General features: G+C 41.3%; 1 protein-coding gene across 8 annotated transcripts in view; it reads left to right on the top strand.

The window, feature by feature from the left end:
• The window catches only part of Herc4 (HECT and RLD domain containing E3 ubiquitin ligase 4), a 144,439-nt gene that overhangs the window by 58,420 nt on the left and 66,936 nt on the right, over nt 1-19,083 (top strand). For all 8 annotated transcript variants that reach the window (XM_084588726.1, XM_084588727.1, XM_084588724.1 and 5 more), the window contains 4 exons: nt 2,538-2,641; nt 8,339-8,469; nt 13,053-13,221; nt 17,030-17,219. In XM_084588726.1, coding sequence (XP_084444852.1) covers nt 2,538-2,641; nt 8,339-8,469; nt 13,053-13,221; nt 17,030-17,219 — 594 coding nt within the window. The remainder of the gene's footprint in view (nt 1-2,537; nt 2,642-8,338; nt 8,470-13,052; nt 13,222-17,029; nt 17,220-19,083) is intronic.

The raw sequence follows: 19,083 nt of genomic DNA on the forward strand, positions 1-19,083 counted from the left end.
TGAACAGAGCACTGCTTATTATTGATTGCACAGAAAGAGTAGTGAGTATTTTATTCCTGTCAGTTGACCGTGGCAAGTATTATTATTGAGGTTTTGTGTGGTGTTGATTACATTATGTATATTACGTTTGGGTATTTTGAGACGGAGAATATGTTTTCAGCTGACCAAGTTTAAAGTTGTCTTTGCCATGCAATGAGAAACTCATTTGAAAAAAGAAGTGCAGCTTACAGATGAGAAAAACAGTTTTGTTTATGTGGGAAGATTGTGGTGAATGTGAGGTGTCCTGTATGTGATAGCAGAGAGTTAGAAAGGCTGATCAATTGCATGAGAGAAACTAATGCAGTATGGGTCGGAACTTTTTATTTACAATTAGTGGCATCTCTTTTTAGTAGTTCTGTGGGCATGAAAATAACTTTTAGTTGGATGGCAGGGCCAGTAAGAACACCTAGCGACATTTCTAATGATGTTGCCTTAGCCCGAAACAGGCTCACGCTAGAACTAGGGCATGAAATTCAAATATTTTGCAAATTGAGAAACATCATGTGTACTGGCGCCAGCTGCTGGCTTTTGCTGAGGTATGACCAAGGACCAGGATTTTAATGCAGTGTTTGGAGGTGGTTGTTTCGAGATGTTTTGGATAGACTATTCTAGGCAAAATGTCTTCTCTAATCTGTATCATTCATTGTTGATTTAGAACTGCCCAACTTTAAGATAAGATGGGAACTTGTTCCTATCGCCTTTATTTCTCGAATACATTTATTGGGAGACATTAATAATTAAAATCACTAACTCTACACTAGTTCCTCACTTATGCACTACAACAAAATTTATTTTCTTTTTAGTTTGGGCTAAGGTTTTGTGTAGAAATATGCAAATAGTTCTTGTTTTACAAATCGAATCAAATACGAATAGTGTAGCTCTGCTACCGAATCGAATATTAGACAAAGCCTTACTTGCTGCATCAGTGGCATAGGCATGAAGTGTGGACAGGAAGTGGCAGCAAAAGTATCACGTGATCCAACCTGTCTTTTAGCAGTTTCCATACCATTTCATTTTCCTGGTTAGTGTCCATCTGCTAATAAAGTTTGAAGCTAGTTTGTGACAGAGATTCGAGCTGATGATATATGTGCCTCTAGTTGTATGCAGCGCTATGATAGGGGCCAGTTGGTTCTGCATGCTAGTTCTTAGCGCGCAATGATACACTAACAATTGAACAGTCATAAAAGCACACACATACACAAGACGAACAGAGCGCAAACTCACAACTATTTAATGAAAATGCCACACTTGTTTTTATACATTTTTTTTTAATGTATGCTTTGTCATGAGATTATTATGCTGTTAAGTGTAAGTGTAGGTGTCCACCAAGATGTGAGACAGATACTGCTGCTTTGCTTTCCCTGAAAACCAAACCAACTAAAGACATTTAGCTCTTTGCTAAAGCCTTTGCCAGTTTCTCAATGCTAAACAGCCATGCTAAGCCATGCCAAACAGTGCTTTTCACTCTTTTAATAATCGATGTAAGCAAAGTTAAACTCCAGATAAGTTTTCACTACTTTTGCAAATATGTGCACAAAGCAAACAGTGGCATAGAGCATCGAAGCTCCAGTGGCAAAGCCTGCTATAAATCACTGAAGACTAATCTTCACAAAGGACTGCAGAGTGAACTCAGTACGTTAACTCTATGGGTGCTAAGTTGTGCATGCAGAAAAATTTCAATTTTTTTATTAATGACGGAAGAGTAAAAACTAGAGGCACACTCCAGGACAGGAGACAGGTGACATCAATTTTCAGGAGGAGTGGAAAATACTATTTAAGCTGCAGCCTTGAAGATTGAGAATCAAGGCAAGGTTTGCTGAACTTGCTTGAGCCCTTTTTCGTCATTCAGCCATTGTGGCCATACATGACCATTATGAACGGCGCCACATGGGCCTTTCATCCTGCACATACTGATGGCCGTAGGATTGTATGTGCCATCGCTGGGCACCCTGTTTTTCCAACAGTCCTGGAAGAATACTACTATGGCAGGCATTATTTGAACCTCGTGACAATTATCCTGAAGAAGTTACAAACATTCAGTGCATGTTTGCCTTGTTTTGAATAATTTTTAGGATATACCATTTGATTTGTTCTAATAATCAAGTAGGAGGATATTAGATGCACTATTCAAAATTTTTGAGTATTTGCGCACACCTACTTTTTGTCATATGAAAATCAGTTCTGTTTCTTGAAGAAAGTGCATGTTACTGTAGAGGACACGTTAAGGCAAGGAAATTGGACTTGCATGACTTTGCCTGCATTGTAGTTCATGACTAATTACAGCTATAACAGTTCATAACAGCAATGTATATTGGGAAGTTTGTAGTGAAAAGTGTCAGGAAGTATAATTTAGAACAAATCTTGCTATTTTACAGTGAATAAAGATATTGAAATCATTTGCATGGATGGAATGTTCATTAGCTTCAAGAAGTGCCAGTTTTTTTGTACCCGTGAATTATATTATGCTTTTGCTAATACTGCCTCATTTGATGTTACAGCACAAAGCAGTGGTGTTTCTTCATCTGATCCGGATGCACCTCTGGTGGTCTACAAAATCATCGCTGGATGGGACCGAAATTTCCTTCTTTGCCATGAAAATAAGGTAATGATTTGCCTGCGTTATTGATTGCCAAAGATACATCTTATTAAATTTTTTATCTCATCCCTTATAGATAAATCAACACAACAGAACCTCGCTGTAGTAAACTCAGATGCAATAAAAACTGCGATATAGTAAAGTAAAACTGCAGTCCCAGTTCATTTTTCATGAACGACTGTACATTTTCCCCCCTTTATAGTAAAGACATTTGTGGTATAAATCGGTTATAGTAAAGTGCGTCCGGCCGCAGCGACGACTTTCCACCAAATGACATCGCCACATGCCTGCTACCTAGGATCGTTTGGCAAACTAAAAAAAACAAACAGACAACAACAAAAAAAAAAAGTTTTTTTTTTAACTGACTTTACCACCAGGTTTAGCAGCACCCAGGAGGAGCCAACTTTACGTAGGTCTTGTAGCGGCGAGGCATGCAGCGTGCAGGAAAAAAAAAAGTAAAGCTGTCTACAAATATGGAAAGAAGGTGGCATGGTACATTCAGAAAGGAAAGGAGAGGAAAAGTGCAGTGAGAAATGGGGAAGGGAAGACAGCCATACATTTGCAGTACTGTGCAGCACGAAGCAGCAGTGGCGAAAACTGGAGGCACGCTGTGTGTGTTTTTGCAGTGCTTGACTGCCATGCGCTTTTCTCATCTATTGCATTTTAAAAGACAGAAACAGCGGAGAATGATGCTGTGTGCTGTGTTCATGCAAAGATTTGGTTTTCACACGAAATCAGACTCGGTTGTATTCGTATCCACATTGCCGTCATGGTTAAGAGGTACGTCTGCAAGTTGTAAACAAAAAGTCTTATAACTGAAAAAACGGCATGAACAGATGATGAGAGAGATGGAAGGTATTTTAGACTTTTTTTTTTTTCATAAAGTAAGCAACAAAATGTGTTCAGTGTCTATTTAATTATCAGACAGCATCTTCAAAACCATGTCATCCCCTACAACTGATATAGTAAGGATCCTGATATTGTAAAAATTTTTGCAGGTCCCAGTGACTTTACTATAGATGGGTTGTACTTCATCCTTAAAATTGTACAGCAGGTAGTATCAATTGGCATGGTTGTGAGGACCATTACAACAAAATAAAATTGCATAACTCTTTTGATGTTTAGGGTATTTAATTGGATAAGAACTGCTTAGATGAGTGTGACTATGAGCATGAGCTAGTTGAGTATGAGTTTTTGTCTGAGCTGAAGTTTGTTGAAGACTCAACCTCTGTGTTTTTTGCTTAGTGTCTTGACCTACTAATAATTTCGTGCCAGTGAGCTTCCCTGAAAAGTTCATCCTTGAAGTACTCATATTTAATAGGTAATCCATATTTTAAAAAGTGGTGTTTATTGAATTTTTCGCTGCTCTTGGACAGTTTTTCAGTATTTGAACCCAAGGAAAGCACAAGGAGATGCTGTTGTTATTCCTTTGTATAGTCTTTTTTTGTTGTGTAATTATGCCCTTTGGCATAAGAGATCTAAATAAAAGGTGCATATCTGTGGCACCTATAAATGCCAACAACTCTCGGTGGTGGGACCCATGTGTCCGTACTCTTGTATCAGGTGGCCGGGTAGGGTGGTAAGCATGGCTTCGAAGGTGTAACGCGCTAAGTCCAGGACAAGTTGTTAGGAAATGATTAAGCGTCGCCTCCGTAGGGGGAACTGGGCAGAAAAGGCAAGTGAGCAAAGCAGTCTGTGAGGTCTAGGAGGATTTGACCGCAGGTGTCAATGCAGCACCCACGCGGATTCTCCTCAACTCTACCCCCTTACGGTGAGTTGCTGCCGGGAAGGTTGGATTCACGCGGTAGAATTAAGGCATGTGTGGAGCGGCAGAGAAATTCTTGTGCAGGCACAACGACGTCTCCTGGAGACGACTTCAACATAGGCTGAGGGTATGTCACCCTCTGGAGACAAGACGCATCATCACTTCCTCTGAGATGATGCATAGTGTGGGGAGCCCACACCACACGTATAATGCACAAAAATGCTTGCACTGTATAGCAGATGTTGTTAATGATGTCTAGGGTACTAGCTATGCACTATAGAGACTGCTTGTGTGGATTCTGTACGTACAAGCAAATGGGTCGGCTTTGCAGCACAAAGGCTCTCTGCTAGTGCAGACAAACTGTCACGAATGGTCACAAGCACTGCTATTAGAGAAGGAAGGACTCTGTTATATAGAAACATGTCTGACATACCTTAAAACATGCTGGACAAATGAAGTGTTATGTCAATTGGAGGAAAACACTAATTTGGTAATATTTTAAGATGGGGGATAACTTTCTTGAGAAAGTAGAAGAAAAAATAACCACTTTCTTTTGATGGGAGCAGAACCCATGACTTTCAGATGTCATATACCTTGCTGTACAAGATGAGCTACGTACGGCAGCTGTTTAGCCTTCTTTTTCGGGGGCATTTAAGATATGTGTAGCTTAACCTTGAGAGAATTCACCAGTGCCATACCCAGTCACAGCAGTGATATGTCTTGAACAAGGTTGACCCATTCAAGCACCATTTGTCATTTATTTTAAGATAAGTATCTTTTTTGGCCTAAATAACATGCCCAGGCATCATGCAAAGTCAGTTTGTTTTCCAACAAAAAATATCGATGTAAATTTTTTTCAACCATGTACAGAGTTATTGCAAACTGTCAAAATAGTTAGAAACTGTAAAATTAACATTAAAACCAGTACTGTAGGGATTGTGGTATTATTTGCATTCCATAGATAAACATGACACAAGAAATAAGGAAAAAAAATACTGAGATATTGGTACAAGTGTAAAAATCTGTTGGCAGCAAAATGGCTGAAGACATGCCACCAAGCCTACTGTTTTGAGACATACCTTTTGCCACGTTCACTAGTAGGCGTAAAAGGAGTGCCATAATTGCAAGCTGAAAGAGGCTACATTCACTTGAGGAATATCATAGCCACTGCCTGGAGCATGCTTTTAGAAAAACCGAGTTTGCGATACAGTAGTGTGTACAGAGTGCTTTAGCAAGTTAAGCTGGGCAGAGGCGTACCTCTTCGTGCTACCTAGGGCATTTTGAATGTTTCATGCGGCACTTGCAGTTAAAAGGTTTTAGTACTATCACATTTGCTGCTATGATTGGGTGTGGCAAAGGCAATCACTATCCAGCTTTGACTACGTTTAATATATAGACCCGTAAGATTTCAAACTCAGATAATTTGTATTTTCAGTTAATTCGAGCAATTTTCAAATTTTGGTGGGCTGACCATGTTTTGAATGCATTTTAAAGGTGCTTAATTCATGCTTTAATTTCTCTTTAACTTACTTTACTCACCCATTTTTCTTGGCCCAATGCTCCCAAGCAAAAGAGTGATAGCCCGAGTTGTATTCATCAGGTTTGAGGCACTACGTGAGCTGAAGATTTAGGCCCCTCCAACCACTTAACTCAGGATGCGGTATGAGGGGGGAGCTGTGTTGACGTCTGAATGGCACACCAAGTGGTTGCAGGTGACTTGTCAGCATATGTTTTGTTTTCTGGGCTTCACTATATATTAGGCTGTGGCAGTAGTAGCTATTGGTCACACATCTGCGAGCCAAGCTTAGCTGCTTGCCATTTTGTGCTCTGATTGACGTGTCAGTGGTGCTTATGTATTTTAGAAAACATCTCGCCATTTGGGCTCAAATGTGTATTCTCATTTGCATCTGCATGGTTCTTCCTGTGCACTAAAGGTGCTCACCCATCACAAGCTGCTCGTTGTTCGTGTGGTAAAGCCGTCCACACATGGCGGCACTTGTGAGGAGGCTCCACTACTGCCGCATCACACTTGTGGAGATGGCCACAGAAAGCCGTATTATTTTGCAGTAACTCTGCTTTATTAGTCGCGACTGTTTCCATGAATTGCAGCATGGCAGACTTGTGAAAAATTGTGATTTTCGCTCAGCTTTCATTCAAAAGTAGGTGACCATTCACACAAGCAGTGTCTTACTTGTGCTAGCAATATCGCAGTGCAGCGAATGCCAGTCACCGCATCATACTTCAGCCATGCAATGAAAAAAACATGCCGCCTACGGGGCTGCTATTGTGTCTGACAGAGCATTTAGGCGAGGAGGCATATTACATGTCAAGCCAAGCTGACACTCTTGTCGATTTAAAAATGGTCCCAAACTGGCTTCCTCACTCCCAGACGCTGTCACCCAATGGCATTGTGAGGCAATTTTTCCGAGCTCTTCTGGTAGCTGTGTATTGTATGCAATTTCTGCTTCCGACACTACATGACCACAAAAAACTGTATCTGTTGTTTCTGAATCCTGCTCCCACTTCTGAATCTCCTCCACATAGCCAAAAAGTGAATATTAAAATTTTTTACAGATTTATCCTTTTTTTTTTTTTTTTTTTTTTTTTTGCAATCACATAGGCAGACTATATAAAATGCTCTCAAGAGCACCACAGGATGGAGGTTCTTTCTTTATTTATTACTGCACAGCTTCAACTCTTGTTTTGGCACATCATAGCCAGAGTTGGTTAATGTGCCATAAAACCCCATATAACTATCTTTTGTTACCGCGAGAAAATAGCCGTTTTTCATAGGTGTCGAAGTATATTTTTGGCCGGTACAAAAATACTGCAGCACACATTGCAGCAAACAAAGTTGCACATAATGGAATGCTCTTTTCAAGAACATAAGTTACAAAGCAAAAACTTTGTTAGGGGGAACAAAAAATCGGAAGTTGATAAAAAAAGTAGAAAAGGCAATATCTTAAGATGCATTATTAAGAAAGAAAAAATTTGGAATACATACATTTTGAAGATCAATGACCCAGGAGCAATGTGTAAAAAATAAACTATCTGTACAGTGCCGTTTTTCAGCTTCATGGAAAAAAAAACTACAGGTGAGAACAGTCTCATTTCTCGTGCCATGCAGTGAAGCAGTTCCTGGTTTTTCGTGAGGCACCAAACCAAAACTGCTGTCAACTGGCTGTAAAGGCTGGGTATACATGTTGGACATGCGGCAGACCTTCAGGAATGCGTTTTCATGGAATAAAACCACCCGGACTCAGAATCAAAGCTCACTAGTGAATAGCTGGCACCATTTTCGGGTAATTTTCACCACTCAACATCATCAGATAACAGAGCAGACAATATGATTTGATATCTGACTTTCTGGAAGACCTTTGATCACAAAAAATTGATCTTGATGCTGCATTACCACGAGTGGCAAGGTTTTTTTTTTCTTGCAAGCGCGGCTGCCACGCCCTCTTTTGCAGCAACACATGCACGTTAGTTCTCAAAAAGGCCTATAAAAAATCGGAACATCGCCATGGCGGGAAAATTTAAACTGGTTCTAAAAGTGCAGTGCCTAGACTAACCACTGGGTGGAGCTATGTGCACGAGAAATCATTTCAACATGAAAATTTAAAGCATCGATCACTGGTGATCGATTTGAATAAGCATGGTAATGAGTTAAGTAAAGTGCGGCCTTGTTCCTTGGATTACATTTATTTACTTCTTTTTGCTCACATCTTCAAAGTCGACCCTCAGGCTGCAGTTATTGCCATGTTACATTTGGGTGAATATGATGGTCGGTACCAAAAGTTTGAAGTCTGCATTGATATTGATGGAGTTTTTCTTTCTTTTCTCTTTTTTGAGTAGTTTGGTTGGTTCATCTAACCTTTAGAAGTTTCAGCGTTGGGAAGCATGATTGTGCATTGACGTGAATGGAATTTGCTGTGCAGGCAGATGCTCCTCGTCCTGTGGACCAGCGCTTCCATTTGAAGGAAACACAGATTTTGTGCCTGGATAATGACATTCTGGAACAGCTGCCATTCCTTTTAGCCACAGAGCAGGTGCCTCAGGAGCTGCTTGCGTAAGTGCCTCATCCTTCTGGGGTGGCATTTTATTTAAACTTCATTCTGGAGAGTAGCTTCTTCGTGGGAGCCTTTGGGGAAAAAAGTGAAATGCTTATTCACAGAAAAATTATTTTTCACAAATAAGAGCATGGAAATACTGTTTCCTGGAAGTAGCCATGGTTGAAACCTTGAATCATATAGTATACTGAAATACATTTTCTGTGATGTTTCCAGGCCTGTTTGTGTAGGTCTTGAACTGACAGAGTAATATTTAGGATTGTGGAAATAAACATTTTTTTTGGTTCAGAGAGAATTGGGAAGTAAATAGTTATTTTAATCAAATAATTTTGAAGTGAATATATATAATATTTTTGGCAAACAAGACCATCACACGAAAAATCCAGAAAAAAATGCACTAAGGCTTTGTCACACTCATTGAAACTATACTGACCTTTTGCAAAAATGGACATTCAAATTGAGGGAGTCAACCTTCACATGTAGCGGGCCTCTTTGAAGGGTTTGTGTAGGTTTAGCACAACTGCAGATATTATGAATCTCGGGCCAGTGGCTGTTCTTGCCATGAATTATGGAACTCTGCATATCAGTTAATGAATCCAGTTCATATTGAAGTTGATTCCGCCAATAAAATTCGAACTGCATGCCTTATACCTGGCTTGCTCGCACTGGCACTCACTTTTCTAGACGAGCAGTAGTAAGTAGTAGCTCAAAAGCAGACCTCATTCACACTGTGAATCCGAGCCTATAGGACCATAGGTAGTTTGGTTTGCCACTTTCTCGGCTGGGCTACAGGGAGTGGAAGGCATGGAAGTTAAACCAGTTTATCGCCTTTTACCACCACTTGCATTTGGTTGTTTGTTGTAATTGGATTGCATCGTTGTGTGGCTGATGCTTTTAGCTGTGTGAATGGCACGGTGCCATTTCATGGGAGGCACTGTAGAGTGAAGCTAGCTTAAGTTAGTACTCCAGAAACATTATTCGCTTGAGACATGTACTCTGGGTTTAAAGTATGAAACGTTTGGATCGAATTGAATATAGATTTTTTTGTATTCACCCGAATGTTTTAAGCGATGCAATATTAGTTCTAGTTTGCTGATATTGCAGAAGGTGAAGTGCCCTTAAATAATCATGCAGTAAAGTTCAAGATTCAATGGAATCCCGTTTGGTGAGGGAAATTCACATCGTAATCATGCTGTGAATTTCATTACTGTTTCCAATACTGTGGGCCCATGTACTACAGTGGCTTAGTGGCAGTGGTATCCCACGTTAAGTATTGGGTAGTGATAGGATGTGCAATATCGTATGTACTCCAAAACAGGTGCAATTTTTCTTTTTTTTCCAGAAAATTTGGCTAAAATTTTGGGGTGCACCTAGCAGCGTAAAATTTCTGAAAATTTTTCTACTTGCATTCTTGCGTTTTAAATTTAACATATGTCAAGAACATGACTACTCTCACATAACTGCCTATAAACCTAGCATAAAAATTAAAAGGAAAGCTACTTACGTTTCAATGAATAGACGAGAGATGTCGAGGGCACGCACACGAAAAATTTATTTACATACATGCACTGATGCTCTACTCATCCGATTCAGAGTCCGAGAGCACACACTCATCATCACTGACTGGGGACTCGCTTTCTTTGTCCGAATTCCACAGCATCTCATCTTCGCTCGCATTCAGTGCATTGGAGATCCCCGTCTTCTTGAAGCTTTTTCTGATGACATCATCGTAGATCTCTCTCCAGGCTTCCACTATCCAACCACACAACATTTCCACAGGTGGCCTCTTAATTTTGCCATCTGAAGTTACCTGATGCTGCCCTCCAGCCATCCAGTTAGTGTACAACTTTCAAACGTTGTCCTTAAAAGCCTTATTTAAGGACATATCCAAAGGCTGCAGTACAGATGTGAGGCCACCCGGAATCACGACAGTATCCGTGCGCAGCTCTTTCAGCTTCGCTTTAACACTGTCCACGATGTCCGCGAAAACTGTTCAAAACGAGTATGGTCGGATACAACAGGCCACCTGGCCGCCGGTCCCAGACTGTCTTTATCCAATCCAGCATCAACTCTTCATTCAGCCAGCATTTCTCCTGAACCCTGACGTGTATTCTCGATGGAAAGTTCCATTGGGAAGCGTCTTCCGTTTAAAAATGACATACGGCGGCAGTTTGTGCCCATCCGCAGTCACTGCTAACATAACAGTACATCTTTGCTTCTCCGCGCCAGGTGTTCTAATGGGGACACTTCGTGCACCTTTGTCCTCCACAGTGGTGTTTCTTGGCATTTCGAAACAAAGGGGGGTTTGATCTGCATTCCCAATCTGGGACAAGATGAAATTCTTTTGCTGTCAGAGCCGTTTTACGAAACGGTGAAAGTCCACCACCTTGTCCTCGTATGCTGCCGAAGGCAAGTGCTGGCACAACGTTGTCCGTCTTCTCAGGGTAAGATCATGGCGTCGCATGAAGTGCGTTGCCCATCCGGAACTTGCCTTAAAATCTTTCGCTTCGATGCCCTGTGCTCGAGCAATTCTACGCGCCTCAGTCTGCACTATTTCGAGGGACATGGCACAACAGTCATGTCGAAGGTGCCGTATGTGCTGAACGAGTTGCTCCTCCACTTGCGGATACTTTCTGGACTTTGCACCACGGAAGGCCCGTTGTGACTTGTTGGTAGCCTGAAGTTTTTCTTGCTGACTTCGCCAGTAGCAAACGTTGGTTTCTCCGACACTGAAATGTCTGCTTGAGCACGGTTTCTGTGCTCCAGTGCGTACTGCACAACTTTCAGTTTAAATCCAACCGTGTAGCTCGCATACTTCCCCATTGTAGCACACACGACAACACCAACCGCACACTGCTTGCAAAATAGCGAAATGTGACCTCTTTGAAAAATGGATAGATGGTAATGGGTCTGCCCTTTGTGTCAGACGGAAGCTTGCGCCGCCTAGCCTAAAATGCGCATCAATGACGATGACACTACCACTTGTGTCGAGTCGCCTCTGACCAACGTTACTTGTAACATTGTTTCCGATTTTCTCCAAGAAAACAAATGAACAAGACATCATCGGAATTTTTCAACTAGGAGATGCTGGATCAAATTATTTTATTATATAAAATGGTTCAGTAAACCCTCGTTAACACGAACTCACATATCTCGAAAAATCGTTCGTCTAAAATTTTCCACGCCGCGCTTTCACCTCCCATAGGTGCTATGTATTAGCTCCCGTTTACTCGAACCATTTTTCGGGCCTAATGCGGATATCTCGAAATTTTGACCGAAAGTACCGAAAGCAAAGGTCATTGCCGCAAAATCTTTGAGCGAGCGCTTTGTTCTTATACTAAGTGCCGAATGCGGTCGCGTTCAAAAAGCGAATACAAAATTCTCGCAGATGCAGCTGTTTTTCGCTTTAGGAGCAGTCACGTGAGCGCCGATCGCGCGGGAGGGGGGGGGTTATACCAGCAAGAGCCATTTAGTGATTGTGTGGTTCTGTTCCGTTGCGCTATGTGCACGAAGCGTTGATTGATTTTTGTTGTGTATGTGGTGTCCGCAACAAAGTCGAATGCAAAGGCGGCGACCAACAGCTTATGCGACGCGTTTAGGAGCTCGAGGACGCTTATGTCGGGCCGATTGCCAGTGCGAAGCGGCCAAGTATTACTCAGTTTTTTCTTCAAAAATTATAAAGTTGAGTTTTTTCTGATAATTCTTTTCTGTTTAGTACAAAAGCTCCCTTTGTGCAGTGGAGCGTCGACGGATGCGACGGGCCAAGGGCCGTCAAAGCATTTTCGCTCGTCGCTGTCGCACTCAGGTTGTGGGTTTGTAGAAAATTTCGCGTATCACCCAGAAGCAGCTCGATAGGCAGCCAATCACAAAAGGCTTTGGGCTACTCAATTTCTGTCCTGGCTTTATTTTTATTATTATTATTGTTTTTTGTTTTTTTTTTAAGTTGGTTTTTTTAGTCCAGTTTGAGCAAAGAACCTGGAGACGCTCACTTTGTCTGATCCGTGCATATACAAGTGCATCGAGACAATTCAGTAAAAGCTTGGTAGGGTAGCAAAGGAAAATAAAAAGGCTAGTGTGGCTAGATACTACACTGCTTGCATCGCAGTGTAGTAGCGCACCGCTGAGCTGTGACCTTTTTTTTTTTACACGCGATGCGTTACAAAAACATTCATCACTGTTTTACCGTACGTCATGCTGTTTAGCGTTAGAAACGGGATATAGCGTAATAGTACTCCGCCTGACAGAACGACGATGTGGCGGTAACAAAGCAACACTGAAAAGGCGCCTCTGTAGCAGAGTTCCGTCGCTCGGTGTGGTGTGCACCAGCGGCAATGGCAGGCATTGGCGGCGGCATCGCGCGACTGATCGCAAGGGATTGTCGCCGGGAATTTTTGGCATTTTGCTTAACTTGAAACTCCACTTATCTCAAAATTTTTCCGAGATTTTACAACTTTGAGTTAACGACAGTTTATTGTATTTTGATCAGCTGCACAACGGCAGGATTGTATTTCTTTTTTTTTCTGTAATGAAACTTGTGCACACTTTGTTTTTGGCTAAAAATGTCTGCTCTGTGTTTTTGCAGCTATTTGGAGACAGTGTTTTCATCCTCTGCCTGTCTCAATGCATCATACTTGAAAGAAGACGATGGACACTTTAACTGTAGTGAGCTTAACCCTGGTGTGGACTTGGAGGCAGCTCGTCATGGTTTTCAGTGTATCCATGATGCCAAGAACCCTTCTGTGGCAGAAGTGGTGAGCAACTTTTCGAATCAAAGTGCACTTCCTCAGAGCGCCATTTATCCTGATAATGCACTGAGTGTCTCTGTTCAAATTGACTTTTGTTTATGAATCACTTAGGGTAGATGGTGAACAAAGGTATGAACCGGTGTACTGATGAGTCTGTTTTAATTTTTTGTACTTTCACTGAAATGAAACCACACACACTATTGAGACAGATAGTCACAGACACGCTAACCTCAAACAGCGGAACGACGACCAAAAGCTACTGGTCACTATTTGAAATCCTGACAACTTGAACCACCTACATGGTAGATGTCAGAATGGTGGTGCTGCCTGGACATTGTTTCAGTGGAATGGCCCTGCAGCCATTTGAAAACACATTTGTAAAAAAGGCAAAGAATGATGAAAAGTTTCGCAGTTATGCTTATTGCGACTCACTTGCCTGCATCCTTGGGCTGCTGCTTATATTTCATGAATGGTTCATTCTCTTGTGGCTGCATGGAACTATACTGATAGTTTTAGTCATCATTTCAGACTGGTTTGTCTATGTATGTACACATGTAGCTTGCTGAAATGTTAAGTTAGAGCATGGGCATGCGCGGCGGCGCCATCGCCGCACGCGCGCTCTCTCACCATCGTTGTTCGAGGAAACCGACTCTGCCTCGCATTACCAGCGCTCTCCGCTGCTTCCGCTACCAACGCGCGGGAGCCCGCGAGCAACCCTGTGGCAGCGATGGACGCGTGCTGCTCGCCCCGCATCTTTTTTTTCTGTTATTTTTGGCCGCTTTTAACCATGAACTATTGTAGTGCCATGTTCCAACAGCAAAAGCAGCGAAGATTGCTGCGTCTGCCAAGGAGATGAGGCGTCGGCACTGAAACGCAAAGCGCTGTATCAACTGCGGTCGCTCGTTGCTATAGTAGGCATTCCTCTCAGTTCAGTTCGTGTTTTATCGTCCTGAAACCTGCGGAGTTGTGCCAAATTTCCAGTGACTCAGCACTAGCTAATAGACAGTCGGCGCCGCGAGTTCGTTATATCAAGATCAACTGCCGCGACATGTTTGTTACATAGAGTTTTCAAATGCATGCACTTTAATGGGGGTGGCGTTGGGGAATCGAAAACTTGTAATATTGAGGAATTCGCTACATGGAGATTCGTTACATAGAGGTTTAACTGTATTGCATTTTGTTATCAACATAAACTGCTTGTAGCACGTATCAGAATTTAGTATTATTGTAATACATAGCATCCTCTTGATGGTCGAAAGTAATGGTTGTTGTACTGCCATTAGAAAAGGAATTTGTAAGTGTTGTTAGTTTCTTTTTGAACTTCATTGTCATTTCTGCTTGCATGAATGAGATGAAATCAGTATTTGAATCAAACACTTGTGTCAGTCTTTGTAATGGTGAAATTGTTGCCTCAAAAGAATGCATAGGAAGTTAAATTCTCCTCAGCCTTAGTTGGCATAGTAAAAAAGAACGACCATTTTTTTTTTTTTTTGGCTTAGCTGCGCTTGCATTGAATGAAGGTAACTTTAACGAAATTTTGTTTAGATGCTTCTCATTGATATTAACGGAAGAAGCCTTCAAGTATGCCATGGGAAGGTAATCACAAAGCTTTTTGGCTGGAGGTGCAGTTCAGTGTTACTTTCATTTCCAATACACTTTTCTCTCTGAATCTTGAGTGCTGTGCTTCATGAGAATGTGTTGTTAATGTTCTAAGTAATACTCTCTATGCTGTGTCATATTCTTGCCAGAGCTGCACTTCACCTCAATTTTCCCAGTATCAAGCACTATTAAATTATATTGAAGACTTTAATTACCAAATATAATATGCTCCATTTCTATGTGCACTCACATTTTGTATTTGTGAAAATTAAGGAAGTATAATTTGTGCAGGCACTTGAGGCCAGCTTTTTATCTATTTTCTCGTTGCTTTTGAAGTTCAGCACTGTCGCTGTATGTCATCATCCTTGCCCGTCATGGCTGGCTGGTCTCTGCAAGCACTGAAGTAATTACGTTCTTGAGTAATAGCAGGGATGTCCGTTATGTTTCTGATGAATGGTGGCAATGGTAAAAAAAAAAGTGCAGAAAATTAGTTGGGCCTAGTAATACTTGCTCGGGGGCTAGTTGGTGTATATTTTTGTGAAAGAGCTCAGCATTAAAAAGCACAGCATACAGTAAGAGGCACAGGACAAGGTCTTACTGCAAGCTGTCTGCTTTGCCACTAAGCCCCGCACGAAAATGGTTGGGCCTTAATTCTTCAAAATGCCAGTCATGCCAATTGCCAGTGTAAAAAGGCCTAATGGACATCTTGTGATGCCGTTGACATGGGTTGTTTGTAGCACGATTTTTCCAAATTCAATTTTCTGAAAAAAAAAGGGGGGGAGGGGGGGGGGGGGGGTGAGGGGTTTAGAGCCAAGTATAAATATGGCATTCTCTGTAAGTGAGCAACAAAGAGGTGTTGGTAGAGTGGTATGGGTGTTATAAGTATGTCAGCACCAAGTACTTTCTCACTAGATGCTTCAGGCTTGCTGTTGCTTTCATGCATGCACAGTTCTCACCAGTCTGAATTTACATATGCTGCAGAATTTCCTTTTAGCTTTGTTGTAGCTTATGTTGGTGAATCTTTATATAAACTGTTGGTAGACAGAAGTTAGCACTGGCCAAAATGTTAAGCACTGGTTTTGTTTCACAATAGGACTGAGCCAAAACTAAGTTGTAATTTTACTCTTTTGTCTTTTTTTTTTTTTACATTTTATTTGAGCAGAATAGAGTAATCCAGTTTAGAAAGAAACAGAATACAAAGCTAAAGCGACTGTTTCGTAATTGGGACAACAATGGTTATGTAACAAAGAGCAAAAGCATGTTAAGTGGCGTTCTTCCTGCATGTTTTCTGATAGGTTACTGCTATACTAGGACAGCCAATTTTGTGTTTTTTTAATACATTTAGAAATCCAAGGCCTTTTATGACAGAAGTGAAAATTGGCAGAAAAAAACAAGGGTTAGAAAAAAACGCAGCTGAAACCTAATTGCGAATAGATGACTTGATTGAAATCCTAATTATTAAATGCTTTCATTTTTTTCTTTGGTTCTAATTTCTGAGAGGAAATGCCTTTACTGCTGCACAGTGCCAAAACTAGTCTTGAAACCAGTATACTGCAACTGTGCTTGAAAGAAAGGGGAACATTGCTGTGCATGTACATGGGATAGGCTGTGCTGCAGAAGAGTTGAAAGAAGGAACATATAAGACATTCAGACGGAATAAGTGTAGCTTTCTCTTGGTAGCCCAGTGCTGAAAACCGTCACCAGGCAATTGTAACTATGTAATCAGTGCTCATAGGGTGTACTCCTTGAACACAGGTAAGTAAGTGCTTAGTCACATGCAGTTTCATTGACCACAGTTATTCATTTATGATGAGAACATGGGGTAGGGAAGAAATGGCATGCAAGGCTATATTGAACAATGTATGTGATCAGTGTGCGCTTAGCACCGAACTTTGCTCCTTGGGGCTTCTGTCAGTCCATGAGCCTTCATTCAGTTCCTGCTCCATTTTCTCTCTAGGGAGAAATTAAATGCAATAAATAAAGAAAGATTGAATGGCTGAAAATTATCCATACAAGAAATTGGGCAAAATAGCATTGCACAAAGAAACCTAGCAATGGAAAGGTCCATGCATGGAAAATACAGTGGTGGATTAAAATTGAGTTACAGGACAGTACAGACTTATAACGGCACCTTCTGCTCATGCTGCTGTTTGTGCTTTTTTTTTGGTAGCAGGCTACACCTGCTGGTGGTGTGCTATGCTTTGCCCTGTTGCAGGTGGCTGCATGCCTTGAGGAGATGGTCAAGGGCCTAGCCACAGGTCCCTCGGACATTGAGGCAATGCGTGTGCTGTTGCTGCTGCCACTCTGCCACTTCTTTAGAGAGCCGAGTCGATACCTGGAAACTCTGCTGGGCAAATACTGCCTCTGCATCTCCCGCCTTGGCGCGCGTGCTTCTGAGGTCCTTAGTAAGAGCTGTGATTTTTGTTCATGTTTTTTGCGAAGAAGGTTCATGAAATGCACTGTGGAAATAGGACCACCCTTTCTAACTACCCTCTCCAGGTGTCGACCATAAATCTATGCCTGCACAGTCTTGTTTCATTTCATTTCATTTTTATTTCCTTAATGACCTCCTGTTGGGGGTTTTACATAAGAGGTGGGGTTAACATGAGAAAGCAAAACATTTTTTTTTCATGGTGACAGGTGGGATGTGGAAGGTTGATGGGTAGGTGATGGCTGCAATTTCATGGGGAAGGTCGTTCCAATGCTTCATTTATGGCTGTTTCTGCGAAGAAGGCTTAAAGTGCTTCTTAATTCCTTTATCCTTTTTTTCTGCTCATGACTAGCACTAAATATGAGTCTCTCTTTCAATGCAACCTTCATTTTAACTGATCCAAAATACAAAAAATGAGATTGCCCAGATATGTTTCTGCAGCGAACAAGCTTTTTTTTTTTACAGCTTTTCTTTCGCCATCTTATGTCTCAGGAACTGGAAAAATGTCCTTTAAAACAACAGCAGCAATGATGCATGCATGCCCTGATACAACGAGTAACTTATTTTGCAGTGAGATAAGACATGCCACTATTCTGGCTGAAAAATAAGACACCAACACCTTTTAGCAGTCTTCTGTTGCTATACAATACAACTTTGTTGTGCTCTATGACAGCACGAAGCTACTGGATTACTAGTACAAATTCATATATAAATCTTCATCAAAACAGAACAATGTCAATTTAGTCAGTGAAGGGACTGTGCCTCAGGCAACCCTTACTAAAAAAAAGAAAAAAAAAAGAAAAGGAGATTTTTTTCTAAATGTTTGGCTCCATTTTGAAGGGGCTCATGGTGATTCTAAAGGCGCTAAAAAACCGAGCACCAGTTTGGTTGACTTCCCCCATGCAGCACTCACCGCATGCAACAGCTGTGGATCACGCACCAGCTAAAGTGACTTCCCCTCATCACAGCTGCATAAGCATTGAAATTGTACCTCAGTGCGAAAGCACTCATTGTTCTCACTGCCTCTGTGACAGCCAACATGAGTACAGGAGATAAAAATATTACAGTGGAAGACAAAAGCACGGCCCTTGCCATGAATGCTTGCCACATCTAACATCAGTGACCCATAGAGTGCAGCAAGCCTGCCATCGCTTTGGCATCCACAAGTTCTGTATATTCCTTTTTAGGTCAATCCACGATCTGTGTATACAGTGAAGTGAAAATTGCATTGTTTAACAAAAATATTTATGAACAGCTTGGTTTAGCCACTGATTCATGATATCCGTGTTCATTATATCTAGCTCTGACTTCATTACTCTCGACAATGATACAGGGCTTTACATTTTAATTTTGGGATGCATTTGTGCCTTTTCATGTAAAACTACATCCTGTAACTAGCAGAAACTATGGCACGCAGTCTGATCATGTCTGAAAATATGCAAATGGAATTTAAAAAAGAATGCAAAAATGTATTGTTTTAGGTCACAAATTTCTCCAAAGTTTTAGTACAGCGCAATAAGTATAGTAACAGCAGTGTGGCACAATTTTCTTGCCTTAAGGCTTCTTAACAAGCTGCACACCTCCTTTATGGTCACATAGCCCACTTTTAGGCTAAATGTTGTGGCGGACTATCCTGACAAAAAAATAGTAACTGACACCTCCTTGCACAAAACACTTTATGCTTCTGAACAAAATGCTTGCTAGTAGAATTTAAAATGCTCACCACAAAGGCTCTATTGAAAAATTGAACACTTTCAACTACCGAGGAAAATTAGTGTTCTTTTTCATCTTTTTTTATGCAGTCACATGCCTCAGTCTGAGAGTAGCTAGGGCTTTCT

The sequence above is a fragment of the Amblyomma maculatum genome, chromosome 1 (genome assembly GCF_055883805.1).
Source record: "Amblyomma maculatum isolate TAMU_Amacu chromosome 1, ASM5588380v1, whole genome shotgun sequence".
In the NCBI taxonomy this organism is placed as follows: Eukaryota; Metazoa; Arthropoda; class Arachnida; order Ixodida; family Ixodidae; genus Amblyomma; species Amblyomma maculatum.